Consider the following 14,051-nt stretch of genomic DNA (forward strand, 5'->3'; position numbering starts at 1 on the left):
AGGAAGTTTAGGTTAGATAGGTAGATATTAGGTAGAGCTTTCTGATTACCCACAGAGGTTGTGGAGCGTCCATCCTTATAGGTTTTTAAGACCTGCATATATATATATATATATATATGTGTATGTGTGTGTATATATATTTATAAAATAAAAACCACACACACACACACACACACACGTATTTATGTATGACCAAACAAGGAGCAATGGCCTCGAGTTGCAGCAAAGGAAGTTTAGGTTAGATAGGTAGATATTAGGTAGAGCTTTCTGATTACCCACAGAGGTTGTGGAGCGTCCATCCTTATAGGTTTTTAAGACCTGGGTGTACAAAGCTGTGGCTGGGATGATCGAGTTGGTGATGGTCCTGCGTTCAGTAGAGGGTTGGACTAGGTGACCTCCTGGGGTCCCTTCCAACACTCATTTTCTATGATTCTATACTGGTGTGTACATGGGCAGCATCCCCCCAGAAGCAGTGATCCATGAATGTAGCAGTGGGTGTGGGAGGGTGTACACATACATGTACATATACATACCAGTATGTTCATGGATCACTGCTTCTGGGGGTGGGGAGTGGTGTGCACTGGGAGTCCATTCCTTCACACATGCCATTTCTGTTGATTCCATTGGGAATTTTACCTATGTGATTCCACGATCTGACCTTAAATTTGTGCATTTTTGAGACAGTTGTCCCTGCCACAAAAGACTAAATGGTAGTGCCTTAGAAGTGTCACAGTGTTTCCTGGAGATGGAGAGGGGATAGATAATCGTATGGAATGTGGGTTGGATCTTAAAGCATCTTTGGCTTTAAAACCCAAACTTTAGCTAAGTGCCTGTGGTGTCCTATTTCTGAACAGGAAAAATGTTAAATTGCATAGTCTCCTACATTTATTTTTTGTTCTTGTTAGCTGTAGGTGATCATATTAAAATAAATACATTGCATATTTGCAGTAATCAAGTTAGATAGATTAGGATTTAGACCCTAGATGTTTTGGAAACTCGTGTGTGAATTCTATGAACTTTAATTAGAAATCTTCCTGTTAGTCACACTCAGAAAAGACCTGCTTTGGCAGCCAAGACTCATTCTGACTGTGAACGCAAGCTGTAATTAGTGGTTTGTGCTCTGTAAAGCAGTATGTCTTGGTTGCTGTGCAAATACTAGAATCCATGTAAACAATAATGCCATCACTTTTAGCAATAAAAAGATTCAAAACATTGTTTGAATCTATACAGGTAAAATAATCTGACTTTCAGCTGAAATAACCCCATTTGATGATAATGGAGCATGAGAGGCCAGAATAAGAATGTCCATAATTATTGTCATTTGTAGGAGCAGGACAGTTCACCACATATTTTCTGGTTTACTGAGGCTGGTGACAGGTTTTTAATATATTTACATACAAAGGGCTTGGGGGTAAGGCTTGCTAATAAGTTGTCTGTTGCAGAACCAATTTCTGTAGCTTTCCACAATTACCGAGGCTATGAAAATTGAGAAATGCATGAGAGTTCCTTTGTTTGTATAGAACGGTGGATGCTTGGCTGTGTTTTATTGTCTGCACTATCATTTAGTGCTCTGATTCTGTACTTGAAAGTAAATGGATGGGGTGGGTTAATGACAGTTTGTAAGTGCTACTTACTGTCTAGTATCTTCAGAGCTATAAGAAAAGGCTTTAAAAATAAACGCATTTGTTTCCAGAGAATGCGGCTTCTTGGTAATAGCTGCAGGCTATTTTCATGACCTGGAATTTCCCAGCTGCCTATTGTAAACCAGCAAATGAAAAACTCGGCATTTTGCTACTAGGCAGCATCTTGGCTAGCACTGCTGCTGATGGAGAGAAACAGGAGTTGGTAGTTCACTTGAATGCAACATATTTGGAAGAAATAATTTCTCTGGATCTGGGTCAATTCTACCATGGACTCTTCATCTGTTCAGCAAGATGTCCTGTTGGAGAACAGAGGTAGCAATGCGGCCTCTAGCAATTCTGAAGTACTCTTGGATTGCAAGGCCAAACTGGATCTGCCCGTTGAAGGTGAAATCACTAGTAAGTTTTTTTTTTGTTTTTTTTAACATGATTTGGATCACTGCCTGATTCTTCTAGGGCCTCTTTGTTACTTATTTTGTTATATAGATCATATTGAAGGGGCTTTTGTTGGATTCAGCAGTTGATTGCGCTGTATGTTACTTAAGAAGCCTGATGGAGATTCTATCTGTCTTATGAATTCCTCTTTAATTGATAAACTTCTTAATTTCTGTTTTAAAGCTATTTACTAAAATGTTCCTGGTAGCCAGTTGGGAAAAAGGATGTTCGATGTTCGTTGTGTTTCTGGTCTTCAGCAAATAAGGGCTAGGGGTCTTTAAGACTTGTGTATGGGTAGAATTATTTGGAAATAACCATACTGAAACAACTGATCCAGAATAATTATGTGAGGTGACATTCCAGAATAAGATTATAATTTCCAAATCAGCTGAATCTACTTTTGGGGTGGATAAATTGGGCATAAGGCCCAAAACAAAACAGATGAAGAAAAAAGGCAGGCTTATTCTGGAATAAGTGTCCATATAATATGGAGTTTTCTACTCTGCAGTTGCATCTTATCTTTGTATTTCTTTATGGAATTATTTTCATGTGTAGTGTTCATTTCACTTTAAGAAAATGAAGTAGATAGCCTTTCATTTGCCAGAGTATGATTATGTGATTAATCATTTATCTTTTATAAAAGTCAGAGATTCAACTGTCTCCCCTCTTTATCTCAGGATTGTCTTCCTAACAATTCTGTGGAGGTTTACAAATAGGTAGAACATCTTTCTCTTAGTTTAATCTAATTATCCACCACTTCCACTGCTTTAAAGCAACTGAAGATAGGTTAACATAATTATAATTGCATCACTTTAGTTATAGGAAGACAGGTTAAAAATGTAGCTCTGACTGTCTGAACAGCCCCCATCATTTTTGAGTAGCTATGGATAAAGCCCACATTTGACCACTTATTTGTCAACACTGAGTGCATCTATTTATGCACTTTTTCACAGAGTTGAGTAATTAGCTCCGCAGTAAAGCATGACAGCCTACACATGCACCAGTATTAGCGCACAGTAAAATAACTGTCGGAGGATAGTACTGTTGGAGACCATACTACCCTATGGCAGATATGTGTGCTGAAGTACATGTGTCGATGGTGATGGGCTGGCTGAGGGTACTAACGTGTGGGGGGCTGCTTGCTACCTAGCCCTGCACTTCAGCACCCTCATGCCCCAACCAGCTCCTCTGCTGCCCGATGCTGCACCTGGAGTGTGGGGCTGATCCCTTCCCCCGGTCCACCAGATCCCCTGCAAGCCCAGGGCTGCTCCATCCTGGCTCAAAGTGCTGCAGTCCCAGGCACACGGGTAGACTCTGCACCCACGAGCAACTGAATCTGGCACAAACTGCACTGTAGTTGATTTTTTTTCACCTTAGTAGCACATGCACCCACTGACAGTTTTGTTTGTTTGTTTTACTTGTCATCACAGCAAAACATTCATCCAGTATGCTTACTGCATATCACTTCCTGTGCCCTAGCCCTACTCAACATAGTTTTGAAAACACAAACTCCCCCTTGAAAACAAGTAAAACATCTGAGGCACATTGCACTGAAATTGTTGTCCCATTGCACATGGGCCTTATTAAACAAACAAATAACATAGGGGCTGCTATTGAGGTTATATTGTTAATTTAGTTATTCAGTGCAAATTTCCATGCTTGAAATTTAAATGACTCTGTGTACAGAATTTCCAATATGTTGCAGCAGCATGCTAGGTCAGGTGAGCACTAGGAAACTGCTCAGGGCTGTGATTTGTTAAAAAAACCCAAAAAACCCCTTCTACACTGGCAGAAGCCTTAGTGCACACAGTTATACCAGCAAAAAAAAAAAAAAAAAAGCCTTTTTCCTGCTATAGTTCATTTCATCTGGAGAAACCAGTATAACTTATAAGAACAAGCACTCTTTTTTTTGCCACTATAAGCTATCCTGACAGGAGGTTTTCCCAGTGCAGTTGGTATGCTGGTAAACCTTTTACAGTATAAGTTAGGCTCTAGCGAATCTGGGACATTACCTCAGAACTTGGATGAAAAAATATGCCATCATTTTGAAGCAACAGTTTAATGTCCAAATGGGATAATACATTTTAATCATTGAAATCTGCTTGGCTACGTGTAGTTTTCTAAAGGTTATCAGCAAAAGCCCTCTACAGTGAGAGATGAATGTATGTGGAAAGCAAACAGTAGGAAAAATTCTATTTCAGCGTAAGTTTTTCTGCTGATTCAAGTAAACATTTTTTTTCCAACTGATCATGTAAGAGTATTTCCTATAGTCTTGGAATATGAGACGGTTGACCTTTTTTAAGTCTCAGACACTTAGTAACACAAAACAGTTGCATTTTCAAATTCCTTCTTTTAATTTTAGAGAGAACCCTTGTTACTTATTCCAAAAGTTACAACAACACTAAACGGACTGTGCTCAGAAGGTGACTTAGTTTGGGTAGATTTTTTTCCCCACCTGAAATGTGTGTCTCCAAATTAATCATGAAATTCAACATAACAACATCTTTTTTCCATCCATATGGAAGTTTAGTGGACCTCTAAAATATAAGCCTGTAGAAGGGTTGTGGTATTGTTGAGCATGTTTTTCTGCATGGAAAAGGTACAGAAACCACCACCAGGAATGAGTTCTGGTCTTAGGTTAGCTTTTGTGTATGTTTTATATGAAATAGAGTGGGGACTTATATTTTATGCTTCCAGTTTCATTGTTTGATTTGTGTTGTATTCTATTATATATCTAGAAGAATATGCCATTTTTTCCCCAGTTCTTCCCAGGGTTACCGACACTTTTTTGACTCGTCTTAGAAGCTGGGAAGTGCAGTTGGGTTTTCGGTCCAGCATTTATGCATGTTGATATTGCCACTGTACTGAGGCACTAGAGTTTCTTTGGTATACTGCTGGTTCACTGTGACACTTTGGGAAATTTAACCTCCGTGTCTGAGGTTTTTGTATCTAAAATTTGTTTAATACCTGTCTAACCAGACTTTTGTGAAGCTTGATAATTTTTTTCCGATAGAGTGTAGGTTTTCAGAAAAAGGCCTTATACAAGAGCAAAGTGTACCTGACTGTTCTGTTAATTCTGAGTGGAAAACTATAAGCACGTTTCATTTCACTTTTCTTTCAAATAAACAATGTGGCAATTTCTAAACATTAAGCCTGTCTTGACTACAAGAATCATTTGTTAGGTTTGTTTTTGGAAGTGCGCTTAAGTATGAACATGGTGATTGTGGGTGTAAACTAACACAATTTAACTTTCTTTTCCAGCTACCAATATTAAGATCAATGAAGTGCCAAAAGAAGGGGAAAGACTGGAAGTAAACAGTAAAGGAGATGCCTGCCAGAATGGGCCAGAGTCACTCTGTCCTGACTCTCTTTTGTCTTTTGACTCCACCAGCAGCCCCCAAGGTCAAGAGCCATCTCCAGGTGTGGCTGGTTTCCATGACAACCTAAGGAAGTCTCAGGGAACTAGTGCTGAGGGAATAGTTCTTAGAAAAGAAGCTTTGCAGTCCCTCAAACTAAGTCTTCCCATGCAAGAAACTGAATTGTGTAAGCATCTGTTTACGATAGAGCCCCTGCTTTCTCTTGCTGCATAAAGTTTTTTTCCTCTGAGCCTCTCTGCAGAATCCCTATAGTATCATTTAAGCTTGGACTAAACTTCATTTTTGCAGTAAGCCTTTCCTTCATTTTGGACTAAATTTCTTTTTTTTTTTTTTCTGCTCCAGTTGAAGCACATGCTTTAGCATTTAACCAATTGTTTATTTTACTGACCCGCACATTATGGTAAATGGGAGTGTTACATGACCATAAGTTAAGTTGTTCTCTTCTTTCCCATGTTGTAAATAATGGGGTGACGTTCAGAAATGGACAATTTTGTGCTAATAGAAAAGCTTCCTTTTGCTGAAATGTCTTTGTTTGGAAAAGGAAGTGATAAAAAGGCCTCATCAGTGGGGTTATTAAATAATAACTGGAATACAGTATAAGGAGCTGTTTTTTAGAAGAAATCCTGCACTAGCCTCTGAGTTTTGGATCTAGGAGACCAAATAGGTCCTGTCTGTTTCTGCAATTTTGTCAGATTCAGAGCTCTATAAAGGAGTTGGGAATTATGATAGTAGTCTTGTTCCTGCTATGGACTCTTTTTCTCAGATCACTGGGTAGTTGATTATAAAGAATGAGTGATTGCAAGAAGCAGTCTGATCTCAGTGCTTACACAAGATACTTCAGAAGATTGGTGGAGTAGTGTTCCAAGATGCATGCAAAGGAGCTTTCTTTGTGAATGCTGCATATTCTGCATGAAGCATGTTGCTCTTGGATGGAAGGGTTTCTCATCCTTTTTGTGTTGTGGTTGCTCACAATACCACACAGGCTCTTTGTGACATTAAGGGTAACTTTTATGTGCAGGTTCAGCAGAATCTTCACTCCCCTTAGAGAATGAAGAACAAATCAGACTTCAAGCAAGAAAGCGTCTGGAAGAGCAGCTGAAACAATACAGAGTGAAGAGGCACCAAGAAAGAGTAAGAACTTTTCAGGTGATTCTTCGCTTTTAAGGACTTTCTAGTATGAGTGGGAAGGCAGGAAACTCTCACCGGACCTGATCTAAATCCCTTTCCTTATCCTCTTTCTGTCTGTGCCAAATTTGACCTTCAGCTATATCAGCACTGTGGCTGAAGTCTGTGGGGCTGTGCCAGTGAATGTGAAGGCCACTCACGATCTTAGAATTTCATGGAGCAGTAGCTTCTAGATATTTTTGTAATAATTTGGAAAATCTAATTTGAAGAGGAGTTTGGAGTATCAGTTTTTTAAAACTTCATTTAAAAAATGATCAACTCAAGTATGAGGCAGATGAACCCACTGCCTAGCACTAAAGCATGTTGCAGGCCACGTTGCATTTAACTAACTCTAGTTAAAATCAGGTTGTTGGTGAAGTGCTATATACATTTCAGGTATTAGATCTGTAAGAAGTGTTGAAGCTTCACCTTTAAATACAATACCAGAAAAAAATCACTGATGTTAATTGCACTGTTACATTATGGAATTTATTTTTTGTTTCTGCTTTTTTTTAGTCTAGACAGTCTATACCCAAAAATCGGCCCTCAAGTACACTAGATCCTGAGCTGATGTTAAATCCAGAAATCTTGCCAAGAGCCAGCACTGTAGCTATGACGAAAGAGTACTCCTTTTTGCGGACCAGTGTCCCCCGCGGGCCGAAACTAGGAAGCCTTGGACTTCCAGCAAATTCAAAAGAGAGAAAAAGCTCTAAATCTTCCAAATCAAGTAAAATCCGGTCTTTGGCTGATTATAGAACAGAAGAGTCAGACCCTGCAAATACTAATCGGAATTTTTTGACTCCAGATTCATTTGGTGGGTCTCTGAAGCAGAACAGAAGTAGTTTGACATCAGTTGTGTCTGAGATCAGTCTGCCCTCTGACACAGATGATCGACTAGAGAATTCCTCATTGGCTGGGGACAGCGTTTCTGAGATTGATGGAAGTGAAGTTGGAATGAGGCTGGATGGAAATGAAAGTGACAGCTCTACCTACAGCAGTGTGTCAGGAAAGGGGCTGTACAGTATTTTACAGAATGCAGAAGGCAGACAAGATACTTCATACACGATAAATGGCCAGAAGATTCCTTCTGATGCAGTGGGCCAATTTCCTTCCATCAGGGAGGTCTTGCAGGCTGCAGCTGCAGAGCATCATGCCCAGGAGCAGGAAGTTAATGGCGAAGTGCAGAGTCGGCGAGATAGTATTTCCAGCAGGTAAATGTGTTGCATTGCGTTATATTGCCATTACCATCCTAGGCGGTTTTTAGCATCTCCATCTGAAGCTTTAATTTTCGACAAGTACATTTGAGTATAGCTCTGATTTCCGTTCATTGTGTAAAATGTGTGCTGACTAATAGATCCTTACATAAAACTATATGGTCAGTTCACAGAGTACATTTTTAATATATCTAAAGATGAATATATAGCTCAAAGATTGTCAGCCAGGGCGCCGTAGGTGCACAGACATGAATTGTAGGATAAACCCAAGATTGTAAATAGGAATCTATAGCATTAAAAACTTCCTGACCACTTTGCAGTCTTTCAGAAGAATTGCTCTAGTATTCTTCTGTTTTAAAAGAGTGAAAATCAAGAGTGGGCATTTTCGAAGGGCTGCATTGCACCTAAGGAGGGGATACCTTGAATCTAAAAAGGTTGAGAACCACTGATAGATAGGAACCGGCTCTAACTGAATGATTTAAACCATAGGTTTTATAGATCTTTGCATAGATCTGTAGGGTATTCCCCAATACACTTCACACTAAACAAGAAATAATGGCATTTTTAATATATGAAATTTTAATGACATAGGTAACACATTTATCTGGATTATAACATTTTAGATATTTTCAGTTTCTTGTCAAAGCTCCATAGCTGAGTTCTTTAAAATTCCTTATAAAAGTGTAGATGGTCTGGTAAGGCATGATTTTGGGTATACTTGGGTCAACTTCAGAATGCACCTGAAGTATGGTCAGACATTTTCAGCTAACCCACCACAGTGGATTTTGACACTTAAATCTCAGATCTCCCCTCCCCTCCTTTAGTTCATTCAAGAACGTGGAAATAAAGATGAGCTGTGCATGATGCCATGAGAATAATTTAAGATTGGGCTTTTTATTGTGGGTGTGAGAAATTCTCAAGCCGTGGTCTATACCCTGACCTGAAAAAAAAAGAAATTGTAGATATTACTGACTGCAGAAAGAGTAATAGTTTCTCTTGGTTTTGTTATGCATCTTTTCAGCACTGTGTACTTGTGAGATGCCAGGGTCCTTGCTCAAATGTTGTTATATTTTTCAGCCCCTTAGCTGGGATTTGCTTTTGGATCTTTGCGGGTGTATGTGTCTGTGATAACCTAAGCACGGCTGAATACTTTTCTCTGACAAGAGATCAAAGTTGAACTAACAAAGGTATAACTGGTCAGACTGACAGGACTACAATTTATTTCCCTGCTTGTCTAAGATTTATTGTAGAGTTTGAACAGATTATTTTTGAAAATACAGCTACGTGTCTCCTTTTTCCTACGTGGGAGAAGGAAGTAACTTTCCAAAATTTTGGAGGCAAGATCATAGAAAATCACAATCTACACAATCATTTTGGTAGCAAGGTAGAGGCAGAAATTATTATCCCTTTGTTCTGTGAGGTAAGCTGGTTGTGAACGTATAGTATGGTAGCTACTGCGCAGTGACTGCTTATGTGTATATTCTTGCCACATGTTGAATATGAGAGTTTACAAAAAAGCTTATGTCCACTTTCACTTCATGTGGGCAGATAAAGCACTTCAACTTAGTTAACACCCTTGCTTATTTTACAGTAATGTGTTCATGTGACCGTACACTTAATCAGCTGTATATGGGGGATGAGAATAAGGAGATAGCTGTGCTGGACAGCTTTTCTTTGTAACTGTTCTCTAGCCATTTCAGCCTTCTTTCTTTTTAACTGGTTGATTATTAAATCCTGACCTTATAATCATGTATGGTGTCTCTGTCTCCAGTGTCTCTATGGAAAGCTCTATCGCAGGAACTCATGATGAAGTGTTGCAAGTTCTAAAAGAGAAGATGAGACTAGAAGGACAGCTAGTAGCACTGTCATTAGAAGCAAATCAGGTATAAGATAAATCTGAATGTCTGTATTTAATAAAACTAGAGCCACACACTGATTTGAAATTTTAAAGAATTTGCCACACTAAGATGTGTGATTTTTTTTTTTCATAGTGTTATACAGCATATATTTAAAAAAAATGAATTAAAAAAAAAAACTCTTTAAATTTAGGTTAGTAAAATATGTGGAAAAGGGGATCCACGAAAGGAAAATCTGAGAGGGAGAGGGTGCAAAGGAATATTTTTGCAAACAAAACAAATCTTAACAGGAGGACAGTCTTCCGTTCTACAAAAAGCTGTGTTATATACCACATACCTGCGTATAACTGTGCTTTGTAAAGGGACTATTTTTATGCACTTCTACCTAACGTTCTTTTGCCATATTGGAAACAATAAATGGAGTGCAACTTTTTTCTTTCTGATCCTGCAAGTGTATATTACTTGCTTAGCAAAATACTGTTGCTAGACATTTGTTTTAGTTACTTTTAATGTCTTTGCCTCTCTTGTTAGTGTGCTTTGTCAGTCTCCTTTAACTTTTTTTTAATGATTTTCTTGAACTTTTTTAGGCACTCAAAGAGAAGACTGAACTACAAGCGCAGCTTGCAGCTTTGAACATGAAGTTTCAAGCACAGATGGAGCACAGCCAGAGTAGCCAACAGAAGCAGGAGTCCCTGAGCTCGGAAGTGGCCACATTAAAGCAATCCTGCTGGGATCTGGAACGAGCTATGGCTGACCTGCAGAATGCTTTGGAAGCCAAGAATGCCAACTTGGCTTCTTCGAATAATGACCTTCAGGTGGCAGAGGAACAGTACCAAAGGCTCATGTTAAAAGTTGAAGATATGCAAAAAAAAGTTCTCAGTAAGGATAGCACAGGTGAGTTGATATAAATCTCAGTCTCAGACACTTGCTATTCTTCCCTCTTTTCCATTCTGCAAGCAATTTCAATTAACCTTAAGTCATATGGGTACTGTCAATTACTGATGTGATGCTGGTGGTAGTAGGCTACTGTTGATCCTTCTGGATCCTAGTTTCATAGTTGGTAGGGTCAGAAAGGACCTGAGCAGATCATCAAGTCTGACCCCCTGCCATGGCAGGAAAGAGTACTGAGGTCAAATGACCCCGGCAAGGTGTTCATCTAGCCTCCTCTTAAAGACCCCCAGGGTAGGAGCCAGCACCACTTCTCCTGGAAGTTGGTTCCAGATCCTAGCTGCCCTGAACGTGAAGTAGCACCTCCTGATGTCTAGTCTGAATCTACCGTCTGCCAGCTTGTGACCATTATTTCTAGTCACTCTTGGTAATGCTCGGGGGAATAGGGACTCCTCCAATGCCTGCTGGTCCCCTCTGACTAGTTTGTAACAGGCCACTGGATCCCCCCTCAGCCTTCTCTTGTGGAGGCTGAACAGGTTCAGGTCCCATAGCCTCTCCTTGTAGGGCCTGCCCTGCTGCCCCTTGATCATGCGAGTGGCCCTCCTCTGGACCCTCTCCATGTTGTCCACATCCCTCCTGAAGTGCGGCGCCCAGAACTGGATGTAGTACTCCAACTGTAGCCTGACCAGCGTCGCATAGAGGGGGAGTATCACCTTCTTGGACCTGCTTGAGATGCATCTGCGGATGCATGACAAGGTGCGGTTGGCCTTCCTGACTGCATCCCCACACTGTCGGCCCACGTTCATTTTGGCATCAGTGATGACTCCAAGATCCTTTCCTGCCTCTGCACTGCTGAAAAGGGAGTTCCCCAGCCTGTAGGTATGCTGCTGGTTCTTCCCCCCCAGGTGCAGTACCTTGCACTTGTCAGTGTTGTGTGTGTGAGAGGTCACCAGGACCTTCAACGCGTATGCCTCAACAGGAGTATGGAGGAGTGGAGGCTCTGACCTTATACCCCCCATTTTAGATCGAGACAGAATCCAAAGGCCAAGACCAAGTCCGGACTTTTGGTGTCCTGAGGGCTGTAGCTGTACGCATGTCTGGGATTCAAACCTGGGTCTCCCGCATGGTAGACAAAGAGTCAATCGCTGAACCACAACAGTGTGTATTATTGATGTGATTGAATTAAAAACCAGAAAAATGTTAACCTGCTGTCATGACACTGGATTACAGGTTATTGCTGCGTAGTATGTTACTTTTGTCTTAAATTAGACAAAACTTAAGTAAGCAGCTTCGTTTACTTGTACAAGAAGTTGAGTATGCAAAGAAGGGATTTTTTTTAAACTGTATTCTGCTAATGATGCTAACTCTGTAAACACTGGGATTTCATTTGGCCTTTCAGGGAGTACACTGAGTTTTGTTTGTTTCTTTCTTTCTCTAGACCTGCTTCCACTAAAATAGGCTGACCATGAACAAATGTCACCAAGGCTCACTACTGCTCTTAGAAATATCTGAAATAGAACACTTGGAACTAGCATAGTTTTGAAGTCTTTATTTTTCCCTTTCATAGTTCATGATTTGCGACAACAGTTGGCCTCCCTACAGAACCAACTTCAGCAGGTACAGTTAGAACGGGCCACGCTGACTAATAAGCTGAAAGCATCTGAAAGAGAGATCACATCGCTGCAAAATGTACGGCAGTGGTATCATCACCAGTTGGCATTGGCACAGGAGGCTCGTGTTAGACTACAGAGTGAGATGGCCAACATACAGGTATCTACTTGCATTATCACAGGCACCTCAGAACCACTTTCTACACTGTTGCTGCTTTCTTCTTATGTTACCTTTTATCTAGCAGCGTAAATTGTTCATAAACTTTTAAGATGGAAACCAGTCTAATTTATATGAGGTACATATCAGCTTTTTCCTCTCTTTTTTTACCTTGCATCACAAGATGTTAATTCTTGTCTAGTGCTCTGGCACAAATTGAACCAATGCACTTCCTGACAAGCTCATTGAGCATGCTGATAGATGTAGATCTGTGGACCCATGTAAGGTAATAAATTAAAGCATTGAGAGATTTTTTAGTTATCTACCATACAACTTCTTTGCTGTCATCCGTATTTGAATATTTGTATTTAATCTGATTCTTCCTTTTTGCAGGCTGGGCAAATGACCCAAGCAGGCATGTTGGAGCACCTCAAACTGGAGAATGTGACATTGTCTCATCAGCTAACAGAAACCCAGCACAGATCCATTAAAGAAAAGGAACGGATTGCAGCACAACTGCAAAATATTGAGGTAAAGTCGTACTTCTGTGAATTGTATTGTGTTTAGTTTTTATATTTGCATTTGGTGATCATCTTATTTTCAGATTCCAGGTAAGGTAAGAAGGTATTTTTACAGGTAAAAGTGATGTTCTCATTGAAGTGCTATATAGTTAACATTGTTTACATGATGATATATTGTTTTGTATATGGTTCCCCAGAAAGCAACTGTTACTTCCCAAAACATTCAAACTACTTGCAAGGGAAACCTGGTTAGGCTAGAAACTTTACCTACCAGAAAGAAGCACCTTTAAAAGGCTTAAATGCAATATTGCAGCTCCCAAGACTTTCGGGTTCACAGTTCTCTGGCAAAGATCCTCACCTCTCTGGCACGGATTTCTGCTACAGGTCCAACCTAGAAGAGCCAGGGGCCTGGAGCTTCCAGGATATGTGACTGCTAGACAGACCTCCTGGAAAATTTGCAACCAGTTCTTATTGTAAATGCTTGTGAAAAGTTTACTCTGGGTCTGCAAACATATTGTTTCAGTTCTTTCCTATGCTATACATTTTTTTTATTGACTGTCACCTAAAATAAGAATCTTATTTAGGAATTCAATGTTTTACAAGTTTGCGGGAAGCACAATAACCCTTCCAAGGTATGTTCTAAATTTGGTAAACATCTGACTGGGTAACTTGAATGCTGACAACTGAATGATATGTGCTTTCTCTCTTCACAAAAATCTTCTCTGATGTTATAAATCCATTACATTTGATATTTGTACTACATTCTTATATCATAACAGCTCCTTGTTTTTTGCTGTGCAGGCCGACATGGTAGATCAAGAAGCTGCATTCATACAGATTCAGGAAGCAAAGACCATGGTGGAAGAAGACCTGCAGAGAAAGCTGGAGGAATTTGAGGATGAGAGAGAGCAACTTCAGAAAATGGCTGATTCTGCAACAGCACTAGAGCTAGAACTTGATCAGGTAGACTCAATTATTAGTTAGCTTCCTAAAGGTTACAAGGTAGATATTTAACTTGAAAACAGCATAAATGAATTTTGTATTTACTGGATCTAAATTGTCGGAAGGATCACTCTAAATTATGTGAAGGCATAAACACATTTGTGTTTCTCAGTAATTTCCAGATGAAGTTTGCTCAGTAACACATAACAATCAGGCTTGCAAATACCAACTGGGAATAAAAGCCCCC

At 39.9% G+C, this 14,051-nt stretch overlaps 1 protein-coding gene across 4 annotated transcripts in view; it reads left to right on the forward strand.

The window, feature by feature from the left end:
- GOLGA3 (golgin A3) overlaps window positions 1-14,051 on the forward strand; it is a 35,963-nt gene that overhangs the window by 886 nt on the left and 21,026 nt on the right. For 2 of the 4 annotated variants that reach the window (XM_019539009.1, XM_019539010.1), the window contains exons 2-10: window positions 1,694-2,039; window positions 5,337-5,618; window positions 6,471-6,583; window positions 7,133-7,827; window positions 9,602-9,713; window positions 10,274-10,580; window positions 12,142-12,344; window positions 12,735-12,872; window positions 13,664-13,825. In XM_019539009.1, the coding sequence (XP_019394554.1) occupies window positions 1,910-2,039; window positions 5,337-5,618; window positions 6,471-6,583; window positions 7,133-7,827; window positions 9,602-9,713; window positions 10,274-10,580; window positions 12,142-12,344; window positions 12,735-12,872; window positions 13,664-13,825 (2,142 nt within the window). In that variant the 5' untranslated portion in view covers window positions 1,694-1,909. Of the gene's footprint in view, window positions 1-761; window positions 2,040-5,336; window positions 5,619-6,470; window positions 6,584-7,132; window positions 7,828-9,601; window positions 9,714-10,273; window positions 10,581-12,141; window positions 12,345-12,734; window positions 12,873-13,663; window positions 13,826-14,051 lie in introns of those variants that run through there. The other 2 variants (XM_019539012.1, XM_019539011.1) reach the window with 2 other exon arrangements.

This window comes from Crocodylus porosus, unplaced genomic scaffold, assembly GCF_001723895.1.
Source record: "Crocodylus porosus isolate Cpor-Errol unplaced genomic scaffold, CroPor_comp1, whole genome shotgun sequence".
Lineage (NCBI taxonomy): Eukaryota > Metazoa > Chordata > Crocodylia > Crocodylidae > Crocodylus > Crocodylus porosus.